This window comes from Kogia breviceps, chromosome 14 (genome assembly GCF_026419965.1).
Source record: "Kogia breviceps isolate mKogBre1 chromosome 14, mKogBre1 haplotype 1, whole genome shotgun sequence".
Taxonomy (NCBI): domain Eukaryota; kingdom Metazoa; phylum Chordata; class Mammalia; order Artiodactyla; family Physeteridae; genus Kogia; species Kogia breviceps.
In genome coordinates, this window is record NC_081323.1 from 10,787,570 (window position 1) to 10,800,293 (window position 12,724).

The 12,724-nt window shown below is 53.8% G+C and overlaps 2 protein-coding genes across 5 annotated transcripts in view; one reads left to right on the forward strand and one right to left on the reverse strand.

Moving 5' to 3' along the window:
* RIPOR3 (RIPOR family member 3) overlaps nucleotides 1-8,822 on the forward strand; it is a 73,242-nt gene extending 64,420 nt beyond the window's left edge. For all 3 annotated transcript variants that reach the window (XM_067013901.1, XM_067013902.1, XM_059036035.2), the window contains exons 14-22: nucleotides 83-213; nucleotides 1,126-1,249; nucleotides 1,805-1,940; nucleotides 2,570-2,731; nucleotides 4,060-4,221; nucleotides 4,733-4,935; nucleotides 5,980-6,063; nucleotides 7,186-7,276; nucleotides 7,685-8,822. In XM_067013901.1, coding sequence (XP_066870002.1) covers nucleotides 83-213; nucleotides 1,126-1,249; nucleotides 1,805-1,940; nucleotides 2,570-2,731; nucleotides 4,060-4,221; nucleotides 4,733-4,935; nucleotides 5,980-6,063; nucleotides 7,186-7,276; nucleotides 7,685-7,788 — 1,197 coding nt within the window. In that variant the 3' untranslated portion in view covers nucleotides 7,789-8,822. The remainder of the gene's footprint in view (nucleotides 1-82; nucleotides 214-1,125; nucleotides 1,250-1,804; nucleotides 1,941-2,569; nucleotides 2,732-4,059; nucleotides 4,222-4,732; nucleotides 4,936-5,979; nucleotides 6,064-7,185; nucleotides 7,277-7,684) is intronic.
* PTPN1 (protein tyrosine phosphatase non-receptor type 1) overlaps nucleotides 5,688-12,724 on the reverse strand; it is a 72,696-nt gene continuing 65,659 nt past the window's right edge. The window contains exons 10-11 of one of the 2 annotated variants that reach the window (XR_010836633.1): nucleotides 9,479-9,620; nucleotides 5,688-5,756 (exon numbers count right to left, since the gene is read on the reverse strand). Coding sequence is in view for 1 of the 2 variants with exons in the window: in XM_067013903.1 (XP_066870004.1) it covers nucleotides 9,612-9,620 (9 nt within the window). In the remaining variant the exon portion in view is untranslated. Of the gene's footprint in view, nucleotides 5,757-9,266; nucleotides 9,621-12,724 lie in introns of those variants that run through there. The other variant, XM_067013903.1, reaches the window with a different exon arrangement.

Below are 12,724 nucleotides of genomic sequence, written 5' to 3' on the forward strand. Positions count from 1 at the left end.
AGGACGCCGTTAGGGTGGGTGTACTGGGCGGGTGGCCGGGCTGCCCTGAGTTCCGGCTGTCCATCCGTCCGTCCGTCCGCAGCCCCGCGGAGCCCGCCGGGAGCACGCGTCCGCCGAGAGCCTGATGGAGTACATCCTGGAGAGCTTCTCCTTCCTCAGCGCCCACATCGCCCCGCATGAGCTGGCCCTGTTTGGGGGCTCCCAGGGTCCCCGGTGAGTGCGCCCGTCCCAGCGCGGCCCTGGTGACCAGCCTCGGGGCCAGGGTCTCCCACAGCCCCGCCCTGATGTCTGTTTTCTTTATTGTGGCCCCGGCCCCACCCTGCACAGAGCAGGTCCTCGGTGGCCACTGAGTGAACGAGGACACCTCAGCCTGGCCCTGAGCCTCTGCTCCAAGCGATGGGCTTTGTTTTTTTTTAAATCTTAAAAAATAACAATAGTGCACTCAGTAGGACCTCTGACCCCTGCGGAGCAATTGCCCAAGAGACCCCCGCTCCCCGTTCATTCTGCACAAGCGCCCGCCCTCACCTGCAACACCAACTGCGTTCTCGGTGAAGCAGCTCCCACCTGCCCACTCGCACTGGCCTGAGCGCTTCTCCTGCACCCAGAGCTCAGCAGCACAGAAGCGTGTGAACAGGCCACATTTCTCCTCTCTTCTCACGATCCCATGGGGAGGCTGTGGCATCTCCACCCCACTCAGGGCTCAGGCTCAGCCCCTGCCCAGAGCAGACACAGTGCTGGGTATGCTTGTGTCTCACTCACCCCTCACGGCCCCGAGCTTGGGGTTCCTGCCCCCACTTTACAGTGAGTAAACAGACTACGGGAGGCTGACTTATCCAGGGTCACAGAGCTAGGAATTAGTTAGAACCTTAGGCTTCTGCTGCAAATTGCACACCCTGCAAGGTGCGGGGGCCCCCCAGTGCCATCCCAGCGCGTGTTTTGAGTTGTTGCTACCTTTTGCTGCTTCTCCTTTTCTCTTAGTTTTCTCCTCAGTTTAAGTCCATCTCCCTGGGACCTGGAGTTGGCCTCCCTGATCAGAGCTCTCCAGAGAGGGAGGGTTTCCTGTACCCTTGGAGGGAGCTGAACTGCTAACTGAACGGTCACCCAGTTCTTCTCAATTCAACTCAGAAAGGACAAGACTCCACCTCCACCGCCATCGCTGAAAGCACCGTCCAGGGAGCTCACGGCTGGTGCCCCAGAGCTGGACGTGCTGCTCACGGTTCACCTCCAAATCTGCAAAGTGCTGCTGCAGGTGGGTGAGGAATGGGGGAGAGTGGGGTGGGGTCGGGATGGGGTGGCAGTTTCAAAGTGGGGGTGATGATGGTGGTGCTGGTGAATAGTCATGGGGTCCTTATATAGCCCAGGCCCTAAACCGAAGGCAGTGGTTGTGTCTCTCTCAGTGGCAGATGTCAGAACTCCAATCCAAACTGGCTCAACTGAAAGGAAGTCTTTTGGCTCGTAGAACTGAAAGGCCCAGAGGTGGGCTTCAGGCCCAGCTGGATCCAGGGTTTCAAATGTCATCATGACTGAGTCTTTCCCTCTCTCAGCTCTGCTTTCCTGTGTTGGTTGGCTTCACTTTCTGGCAGGCTGGCTCCTTCTGGTGGCAAAGGTGGCTCCTGGCAGCTGCAGCCTGCATCCTATCGTCTCTACCCCTTTGGCAAAGGAGGAATCCCCAAATAACAGTCAGGGAGCTACCATCGGGATAGAAGAAAGGATGGGCACGGGGCAGGTGGGCGCCCCAGTCAGGGTGGCTGACCTTAGAGGGCATGTTCTGTGCTAACCTGGAGCATCACGGGTTGCTTCCCAGAAACTGGATTCTCCTAATTTGTCGAAGATGGTCCAGGAATGCCTTCTGGAAGAAGCTGCACAGCAAAAACAGATTCTGGAGACGCTTTCTGTGCTTGATTTTGAGAAGGTCAGCAAGGCGACATCCATTGAAGAGAGTAAGTGCCTGCCCTCCATCCATGGGCTGTCCGTGTGCGTGGCAGGAGGTGATGAGGATGAAAGCCCAGGGGGCCTCCTCTCCCTTCCCAACACCCAGAGTTAAATGGAGCCCAGGGGACATGAGTGGGGGCCATGTCTGGGATCAGACACACACTGTGGGCTGGGAAGGGAGGCCCGCTAGCCTCGGTCAGCTGTGTGACTCTGGGCAAACGATTCACCTCTCTGAGCCTCAGCTTCCCCATCTGTATAGGGGAGGCTGCTGGGCAGGTGTCAATGAAGGAACCCCAGGACACATTCAAGGCATACAGTGTGTGGTCAGACAGTAGCTGTGACCCCAGTTCCGCCTCTGCCCCCTCCGTGGCACTTGCCCTTGTCCATAAGGAGACGCTGGCGACAGCAGCAGCCGCAGGGTTGTTGTGAGGGCTGCAGGTGGTGACCCAGATGAGGTGTCAAGCCGAAGCTGCTTGTCTCTGCGGGTCACGCTGGGACGTGGGAAAGGGACTCTGCGTTAGGCCGGGCCATCCCTCGCCTCCCCGACCGCTCAGGGCCCAGTGGAAGGACATCTCTGGGCTTCCTCACTGCCTGCTCTTCCCCACCGCCAGTCAGGCTTCTGAGCCTGGGCTTTCAGTCATCCCGCAGGCCACGCGGAGGAAGGGGTGCCTGAAGCTGTGGAGAGGCTGCACGGAGCCCGGCGCGGTCCTGTCCTGCCCTGGTACAGTGCTGCTGGACCAGCTCAAGAAGACGTTCCTGCACAGAGTCAGAGGGAAATACCCGGGACAACTGGAAATAGGTAGCCCCCTGCCTGTCCCCACCCCCCTCGGAAATGCCTCGTGGATCCTCTGGGGCCTTCAGCATTGCCTCGGCGGGCCTCCTCGTAGCCCCATCTGCACCTCTGCGAACGCCTTCTCGGCATGAAGTGGAGGCCTTTCTGAGGTTGACAGCAAGGCATCTCCTTTTCCTGGGGAGAGGAGGGAGGAGTCTGTGAAGCCAGGAAGCTGCAAACGTTAGTGGGCTCGTGCACCTTTCTGGGGACTGATTCCATGGCTTCCACCAGAACCTTAGAGGGGTTGAGAGGGAAACTTTATGGGAAGGTAGGCAGGACTTTACCTGCCCCATAGCGGTGTCTTGAATCTTGGCTGGACTCCTTCCCAGAATGCAGAGCTGCAGCACTTTTCTCTGTTGACAACTGAAGGGTGACAGTCATATGCCAGGCAGTGGCTCTGGGCCTTAAGCAGTTCTAACCATCTGCATATTCCCAGGCCCCGGCTCTGTGATTCAGATTGAGGGGTGGGTGGGGCCCAGGGCACATGGATGCACCCTTGGTTGAAAACTCTCAGCATAGAAGGAACACATACACAATTAGATATAACAGAAGGTGGGTAACTCTACCAAAAAACCAGTCATTTTCTTTGTACAAACTGTGCCTCAAGTTATTTTCAGTCCATTTTAATGAAAAGTTGTCTGTCAGCTCTTTGTAAGTGTTGTATTATTGTAAGCTGAGCAGTAATGGGTCCGCGGGGCCAGGGATGTATGTACTTAAGCGCCGAAGTGGATTCCCAGTCCATAGGACATGAATCTGAGCATCTGATGAAGATCGTTCAAGCCCAGCACGGGGTGTGAGACACTCTAGGTCACTTGGCTTTGCTTCCCCCACCTCTTTAACTGTCCCATTTGGTTTTCTTCCGCTTGAAACTTCATTCAGGATGACGCACAGACTCCCACCTCGGGCCTGTGGGCCCCAGCTGAAGCACGCCCCCCGCGCAGGTGCAGGGGGCGCAGGGAGGGATACCCACCCACACACCATCAGAGAGCTTTTTTTTTTTTTTTTTGCGGTACGCGGGCCTCTCACTGCTGTGGCCTCTCCCGTTGCGGAGCACAGGCTCCGGACGCGCAAGCTCAGCGACCATGGCTCGTAGGCCCAGCCGCTCCGTGGCATGTGGGATCTTCCCAGACCGGGGCACGAACCCGTGTCCCCTGCATCGGCAGGCGGACTCTCAACCACTGCACCACCAGGGAAGCCCCTAGAGAGCTTTTAAAGTGACCCGGCCGTGGCCGGCTGAGCGGCCCCAAGGGGGCGGGGTCTCGGTCTCCCCTCACGCCTTGTCTGTGTGTCGCCAGTGTGCCGCAGGCTCCTGGAGCAGGTGGTCAGCTGCGGCGGGCTGCTGCCCGGAGCCGGGCTCCCTGAAGAACAGACCATCACCTGGTTCCAGTTTCACAGCTACCTGCGGAGGCAGAGTGTCTCCGACCTGGAGAAGCACTTCGCTCAGCTCACCAAGGAAGGTAGGGGCTGGGGCAGGGGGCACGTGGCCTCAAAGCAACACACTGACGACAAAGGAGTGTCCATCGTGGAGACCTCTGTCTCGGCTCAGCTCTAGGAAGCCAGTGCTTCAGAATCACTGTGTCTTTCTCCTCCAGCTGTTCTTTCGAGAACCAGATTTAATTAGATTCTACATTCAGCTCACGCAGAAATGAGCTCCCAGGGCAGGAGGCTTTACGAAGCACAGAACAGAGGTCAGAACTGGACAGGAGGGCTATTGCTGGGCTGGCCGGAGTCCCTGAAGTATGGACCTGGGTTTTATTCATTTTCAGGGTGTATTTGATCCCTTGCTAGAAAGCCTTCCTGGAGATTACAGGAGGCCCACTTTGAGACCAATCCAGACTGGCTGGGCCTTGGTGATCACACGGGCTTGTCCTGGGATTTGCTTCTCCCTGGCTAATGCACAAGCCACAGCTGTCCAGCCCGGCCGCAATCAGAGGGGACCCTGGGCCGCCTTTTTTCTGTCTCTTTTAGTAACACTCTTCGAGGAGCTGCAGTGCGTGGGCCAGGCCAAGATAGTCAGGAAGCTGCAGGGGAAGCGGCTGGGCCAGCTCCAGCCCCTGCCCCAGACGTTGAGGGCCTGGGCGCTGCTCCAGCTGGACGGGACCCCACGGGTGTGCAGGGCGGCCAGTGCTCGCTTGGCCAGCGCAGCCAGGAACAAGAGCTTTCGGGAAAAGGTAACGGTGTGGGAGGCGGCAGCCCCTGGCTGCAGGTGTGTGAGTTGGGGGGAGGTGGAGGGAGGTAAGCTTCCTCTTGGAAAAACGGAGCAGTGAGTGACTGGGGGCTGCATCTGCGGCCGGTATTTTGATTTAGAGATGCTCCAGACATGAACACAGCCTTCTGCATGCCCTCACCACTGGCAGCAGCCAGCCAGCCCTGGGGAGGGAACTGGCGTTGCCAGGCGTTCGTTGGGTTAGCAGCATGCCACGTGCTTACCACCTCACTCAGCTCAGTGTTTCTAAAGCACCTTACCTATTCGGTCTCTGAGATGTCACCTGCACGTAGAATGCCTCTTTCTTAGAATTCTGACAGTCACCCTCATTTACTTTCAACTAATGTGTGTGGCTGGCTGGTTCGTTGTGCTCGGTTCACTTGAAAACCAAGTGATTGGACCCCTCTGCCTTTTAGGTTCCTGAACACCCGTGACTCTTCGAGATTTTGGGTACCAGCCCCCGTGGTGGGAGAAGGGCAATACTGGAGCCTTGGTCTCGGGCTCACCCAAGTGCCAGGCACATCCCCACTGACCCCTCTCCCGTGCTTAATAGCCCTTACAACAATTTTGCAAAGCAAGTGCCAGCTTTCTTTTCCAGCTGAACCCACCTAGCCATGGTCATGTGACTGACGGGGCTGGGTCCGAGCTGTGACTGGAGAAGAGTGACGAAGGGAAGAGATGCTTCTCCTTCTGGCCAAGGCAGCAGGCTCACCGAGGCTCCCTCTGTGTGTTCACTTCTTCTGCTGTCCCCGCTGGACAGCGCGTTTCTCTGATTCAGCATTTTATCTAGATGGCAGTTTCAGAACGCATTTTGTAAACAGTACTAGAGAAAAAGGGCTTTCTTATGTCATGACCCTCAGCCCAGGGACCAGCGTTTTTAGATAAACTGAAAGCCATAGCCTACAACTTGACACTGTGCACACATGCTGTCAGCATTTGGGGGATGAGCCGTGGGCACCGTGGACTTTGCTCTCACCAGCCCCCCATTCACAGCAACCTTATTTCCTAGGCTTTGCTCTTCTACACCAACGCCCTGACCGAGAATGATGCAAAGCTCCAGGAAGCTGCGTGCGTGGCGCTAAAACATCTCAGGGTGAGTTTAACCCGTCCTTGGTGGGGATGGAGGGAAGCCTACTTGTGGTTAATGCTGAAGTTAGTTCGTTTCAAAATGATTCCACTGGGACCGAAAGAAAGAAAATCACTGCCAGTGAAGAAGCACCGTAAAGAGCTGGTTGTAGAGGAACAGCCACCAGCTCCAGCAGCAGAAGCTCTGATGGCAGAAGCCCCTCGGAAACAGTGCCCGTTTGCTCTGGCTCGGTGTGAACAAGCAGGTGGCCCCAGAGACTCACATTTGGGCTCTTGGATTATATGGTTTAATATCCTCAATGAAAAATGTTCTAAAAGCACAATAAGCTCATTGTAGAAAAAAAAAAGAGTATAAAAATACCGAAACGCAAAAATTACCCATCCTAATTCTTGAGCATCTCTGTGCATAAAGCTTTTAAAATTTATATGGAATTCTGAATTACTTCCTTAGGCTAGACTTAGTGTTATCTCAGGGCCAGAGAATGCATTGATAAATATTTTTGAGACTCGTGATACAACACACCCATTTACACTCCCGAAAGCAGACAAGAGGGGATGCCCGTTTTACCTCAATCTCATCTTCATTTGTAACCCTTATTTAAAAAAAAAAATCACTGCCATTTTGCTAGATGAAAAATGGTCCAATACAGACTAAATTCATTCTGGAATGAACGGACAGGAAATTCTACAAGGACCATCTGGTTATAATCAAATAACCAGTGGGTGTCAGGGTGCCCACTAGGGGGAGCTAAAGTGCACTCTGGTCCTTGGCCCTGGAGGTGATCAGGTGGTCGGTCAGCTGTGCCTGAACCAGGTCAGACCTCCTCTCCTGGTCTGACCTGGAGGGTAGGGTTGGGAGAAGGAGACGGCGTAGAGGGGTCCACGGGAAAGCAGGTCTTCTCATTTCCAACACGGACCTTTCCGAAGGTGTCAGGATTGAAAACATGAGATGCTGCCGGTGGCACTTTGATGAACCTGAGGCCACAGGAGAAACCTGGAAGCCTTCAGAGAAGGAAGGGGCTGAAGCCGCAGAGACCATGCTAGGGCTGGTCCTGCAGGGTTTATAAAAGTGGATACCTGTTCTTTAAAATGCCCCCTAATGGTCCCCCTTTCCCCCAACCTCAAACAGGGCATCGAAAGCATTGATCAGATTGCCCGCCTGTGCCAGTCTGACTTGGAGGCCGTGCGAGCGGCAGCCCGGGAAAGCACACTGTCATTTGGTAAAGTACAGCATCCAGCGTTTCGAAGTGCAGCGGGGTTGCTGGGGCCCGTAGAAAGGTTGTGCCAGAGAGGCCACAGCCAGCTCTCAGAAAACGCAAAATAGCACACGGGACGGGCACCGTTAGCAACCTGTTTGCATTTGGCCAAGGCAGGTTTCCTTTATGGCTGAGGTGGCCGTTAATGACAGCCAGATGCCGGGCAGGGTTAAGGCTCAGAGGGCTCTGTCTTGGACAAAGGACAAGGCCCTGGACCCATGTGAGCCAGTCCCAAAGGCTCCCCACCCCCTGCCCTTCACAGCAGCACCGGAGGCCTAGGCGTCTGGAAGTACTAAGGCCACCTTGGCTCACCAGTGTAGAAAAGAGCGAGGTGGGGAGACAACCCAGTGACAGATGACCTTGATGTTTCAGGTGAAAAAGGACGCTTAGCTTTTGAGAAGATGGACAAACTTTGCTCAGAACAAAGAGACGAAGCCTTTGGCCAGGAGGCAGATGTTGAAATCACAATATTTTAAAAAGCCTCAGCTAACGAACGAGCCCAAACCCGGCACCTTTGTTTCTGCTGCTGCCCAGCCTCGACACAGGGAGGGCTTCGGGTGGAGGTACGCGGTGCGCTCTCCCAAGAGCGTGAACGGGCCGGAGCTGCTCCCAGACTCTGGGCCAGTTACGAAGCCCCAGGGCACAAGTGGGACTTCTGTGTGGGAGCAGAGCAAGGGGCTGCACAGCACTTAGAGGGCTGCACTTCAGTCAGTCAGCCGTTGGCTTTGAGAATCTGCCCGACCTTCCCCGGGGGCAGAGCCGGGTCGGTGCCAGCCACGCCACGAAGGGGCTGAGGCCAGGCAGGCGGAGGCCTGGAATCAGCAGGTCGGCTGGCGCAGCGCTTCTGGTTCACTAAAGACTGGGACCGAGGAGACAAGCAGACCGAGCATCCCTGCTGAGGACAGAACTCGGGTCGTTCCCACAGCAGCAGGTGTCAGTGTGGGGAGGGCAGGACCAGGGTTTCGACGGTTCGCCCCCTCAGCCCGAGCTGCAGCCCAAACGGCACCGGGGAGCCGGCTGGCGGCCTGCTGACCGTGGGCCTTATTTTCACTGTGGTTCCACAGCACAGAGGAAACGAGAACATGCTGTCAGCCGAGAAGTCTTGAGTGCCATTTGCTTTGACCTCACTCATCAGAATGGAATCCATCTTCTGAAGCAAGTCAACTTAGGGCTTATTAAATAAATTGCTTCAGAAGCCATAAGCTAGTTTGAAGAAAGATTTTACTGAACATCATGTTTAAAGAAGGAAAATTAATTTCCTATTTAAGTCTATTAAAAAACCCAAACGTGTACTGGGCTGTTTCAGGGTTAAGAACGTAGAGGTACCCTGGGGTCTGGATGTGGTATCAACAATGGCATTGGAAAGCTCTGTAACTTAAACATGCTCATTTACATTTCCTGTGTATATTCTGTGCTTTTCCGTTTAACTCAGTATTTATTTGCCTTGTCCATATGTTGTCTTCTGAAATTTCAATTAAAATAACTTTTTATTGGTGTTCCACTCTACCTGAGAAAATTGGAGGGTAGTGGTTGTTTTCTGTAATATCCTGGGGGAAGAAGCCGCCCCTCGTGTCCCTCAGTGCTCTTTCCAACATGACACAGACGCAGGGGTAGAGGAGGGCGGCCTCAGGGCAGGGCTGCCCCTTGGACTCTCCACGTGCTGAGGCTCCCAAGTGCCCTCTCCTTAAAGACGCCAGGCGGCAGGGCCCTTCTCTGGCCTCGGGCCCTATCTGACTTCTGCCCAGTTATAAATTTAGTTATTTTTTTCCACACTGGCATTCCTCCTCTTCATGAAAGCTTAGATGTCATTTTTTTTTTTTTCTGTATCTGAAAACGATTGAGGTGATGACAGTGGGTGTGTCACCACCACCCAGGTCCCCACTGTCCTCGCTGGGTGTTGTGTGGTCCCATGACCACAGACTTTGTTTCTGGGTTCCATGGATCTTGCTGAGAGGCCACAGCATAAACAGTTTACTCAGCAGCCAGCTTTGAAACAGTCATAAATCCTTGAAGGATACAAGGGAATTCTTTGTAGTATTTCTGCAACATTGTGCAAGTCTGAAATTATTTCAGAACGAGAAGTCGAAAAACCACTTTAGGGGAGACTTACATTTAATTTTGTACACGAAAGGAAGACTACACAAATTGTTTATACTTCACTGTTACCTCTCAGTGTCAGCCTCCACTGATGTCAGTTCCGCATCAAATGTGACTCGGCAGGGGTGCTGAGACGTGGCCACCGTTGTGTCTTACAGGCAGCTGGCTAAGGGACACACGTTCTTGAGGTTTGAGGAGTTCTTCAAACAACCTGTATAAATTCATTAAGTTATCCAAGGGCCCTAACACCTGAAAAGGTGAGTTTTGTTGTTGTTGCTGAAATGGGTTGAGGCCTGAAGCGCTGAGTAAACACCAGGCAGGGAAAGTGCCCCCAGCCCAGAGGCACCCACAACTCCAGGAGGCCGCCCTCGTAATCCTCAGATGCGGAAAATCTATAACCCCTCTTGACTGACAACATCTGCTTCACGTCACCAGGGATGGAAAGAAACAGGAGTTGCCCAGCCTGGTTTAGGCCTATTAAGCAAAGAAATGGGAAGCACCCCAAAGCCATGTTCTTTAGAAAAAAATTTTTATTGTTGCAACTAAAATGCAAACCCATCATTTATATGGCAAGTTGGAAAACTGTACAGTTTGACAGTTCTGTGAGGTCACAGAAGACCCTGAGACGCGCCCCCCCGCCCCCCCATCATGCATCCACGTATACACACACCTGAAAAGGTATCATACCAAAACACCTCGCTCTTTTTGTTTGTTTTTATTTTTGTAAAAATGGTTTATTCTATGGCCATCGTAAAAAATAATGACCTGATGAGTAAATATTGGCTTAAGGCATATAGCAGAGCAGCTTGCTACTTCTCTAACATACGTGTGACAAGATGGAGAACCACCTGTTTTCCAAGGATAGGAGGTTAAACCAGGATATCCATTTTGAAATGCTACTATATATACACACCAAACTACTACATACATATACAGGACTTAAAATAACAGACACACAAGCCCCACTCAAAAATGCTTACAGCCTGGCGCCTCGGTCTCATCCACACCTCCCCAAGGCTCTGCGGGGCGATGCCTCAAATGTTCCCACCACAGAATTTCTCTGCACGAGCTTCTAACACGTGAAAGGCAAAATGTGAAAATGCTGGCAAAAGAGCAGCTCATGAGCTATAGCTGCCTTTTTTTTTTCTTGTTAAAAAAGCCACTTAATGTGGAGGTCTTAAGTTCCCCTCGCAGGAAGAGTCGTGAGCACCATCAGTCCCCAGGGTTCAAGGGCAGGGGCAGACGCCTCTCTCAGCAAGGCCCCCGGACCTCAAGGGCCGCAGGCTGACTCGAAGGGACCGTCGTCCAGGCTGTTTCAAGAAGTGTGGTTTCCAACAGTCGCCTTGGCTCCAGATCACGGTCCACTCAAGAAGAGTGTGAACTTGGCACAGTGGAGGCTGATCCCAAAGGTGTGTGTGTCACGGGGGACCCTGCTGTCTAAATGTCCAGAGCGTGAGAGGTGTGACTATGGCTTCCCATACCCTTGGAATGTCTGAGTTACAGAGGGGCCCGGCTGGACCAGGACAGGATGGGCCTCACCAGGAAGTCACCAGAGTGTCATGCCAGGAATTAGGCAAATATCTGTTACTGGACACGGCTCCGCTGCCGAGTGGCAATTATTTCAGCAACGCTCTTAGGCACCAGAGCCACGTGATGCTCAGCTCATGCACAGGTAGACTGGGCTTGTACACGGAGCGCATCAGTAAGCAGAGATCTAAGGATTTCAAGCACGTGGGATTTGATCGGGACACCAGACCGTACATGCATCCTAATACACACAGGGAGAGCGGTGACTGAGATCGAGGTTCGAGCAGACAGCTGGGGAGGGGAGGAACCGGGACAAAGTAATCTCACGCCATGTGTCTTAAATAGCCAAGTGTTCATTATATATTATCCCCTTGTTCTATAAACATAGGCAAACCTCTTCTCGTGTTACCCAATGAAATCACGACTGCTTACAACCGTCCTCCTTCCTAGTACTGGTCTGATGCAGCAGGCTCACGGCAAAGTCCTCTGTTCCCAGCGCTACCTGAGGGTTTATTATTGTACTTTTTGATAAAGCCCTTGGTGCAAGGCTGACATCAAAAAACTTTAATACATTATTGGTTTATGAAGATGCTAGTGCACTGTGGATGCCTTCAGGAGAAAAGAATTAAAAAATAAATATGGAGAGGAGAGGCTCACTACACGCTGTCTCCAGGGAGGGCCGCGGGAAGGATGTCGCTTGCCGCCTGCCAGGGACGTGCCGAGGGGGCACCACGCAAGGCTCGCCCCTCAACCCGCACAGGCCGCCTTGCTCTGCGCCACCAGCCCAGCGCCCTCTGTGCCCTCCTCAAAAAATGGGTTGTGGGTCTGGTATTCAGAGAAAGGCGGGGTGGGGAGAAAAGTAGCAGGATGGAGGTGAGGCCAACTGCCCGGGGAGGGGGGCTTTAGTGCAGGACCGGCGTCCGTCGGGGCGCCGTGGGCTACGTTGTCCCGACGGCTCTCTCGCCTATGGCGGCTGCCTGCTAGGCAGCTGCGGGCTCTATGAGCAGGGGTGGACCGTGGGTGGAGGCGGGTCAGATTGTGTGTGGCTGTTGAGCAGGAACTGGGATGAAACCAACCGCTTTCAGAGGAGCCCGGCCCCGCCCCTGCAGAGCTGCGGACTCGTGCAACACCTCGGCTGCCCTGGCCACTCCAGCCCCCGTGAAGGGGGTTTTGGTTATTATTATTATTATTATTATTTTTTACAACAGCTCCCCCTTCCCAAAATCACCCCCCGAGGAAAAAGCTGTCTGCACGTTGCTAAACCATCGGATGCACTCAAAGGTGGTTGCTTAGAAAGAGGTAAAATATTTAAAATCATTAAAAGAAAAAAAAGAAGTCTTGTGAGGTGATTTCCACGGCCAGAGTTTTGAGGCTAATCCTCACTCTTCTCCTTAACTTTAACGGCGACACATTCTAACGTGTGGATTTCTACTGAAATGGCATTTATATTCCAAGCAAAACTGCTCCTTCTGGATCTCAGTGGCTGGGTGAAAAGCCGGAGGCCACCCTGTGGTGACCTCTGACCCTGAGGCAGGGGCCCTGAGGAGCCCTGTTTATGGGGACGGAGCAGTGGGGGCAGGACGTGCGCGGCTGTAACGAGGGGGGCTGGTGGAAGAGTGGACAGCGGGACACCAGCGGGACACCTGAGCAAAAGCCAAAGCCGGGCTCTGTTTTCTAGAGACGCGGCCTTTTGTTGTTTTCCTTCTTAAAACGGGAGAGCTCGCAGGCACCGTCCCAGCTCGGTGTGCGCTCAGCAGAGGAAGCGCCTGAGCAAGACGGTGTCCGAAA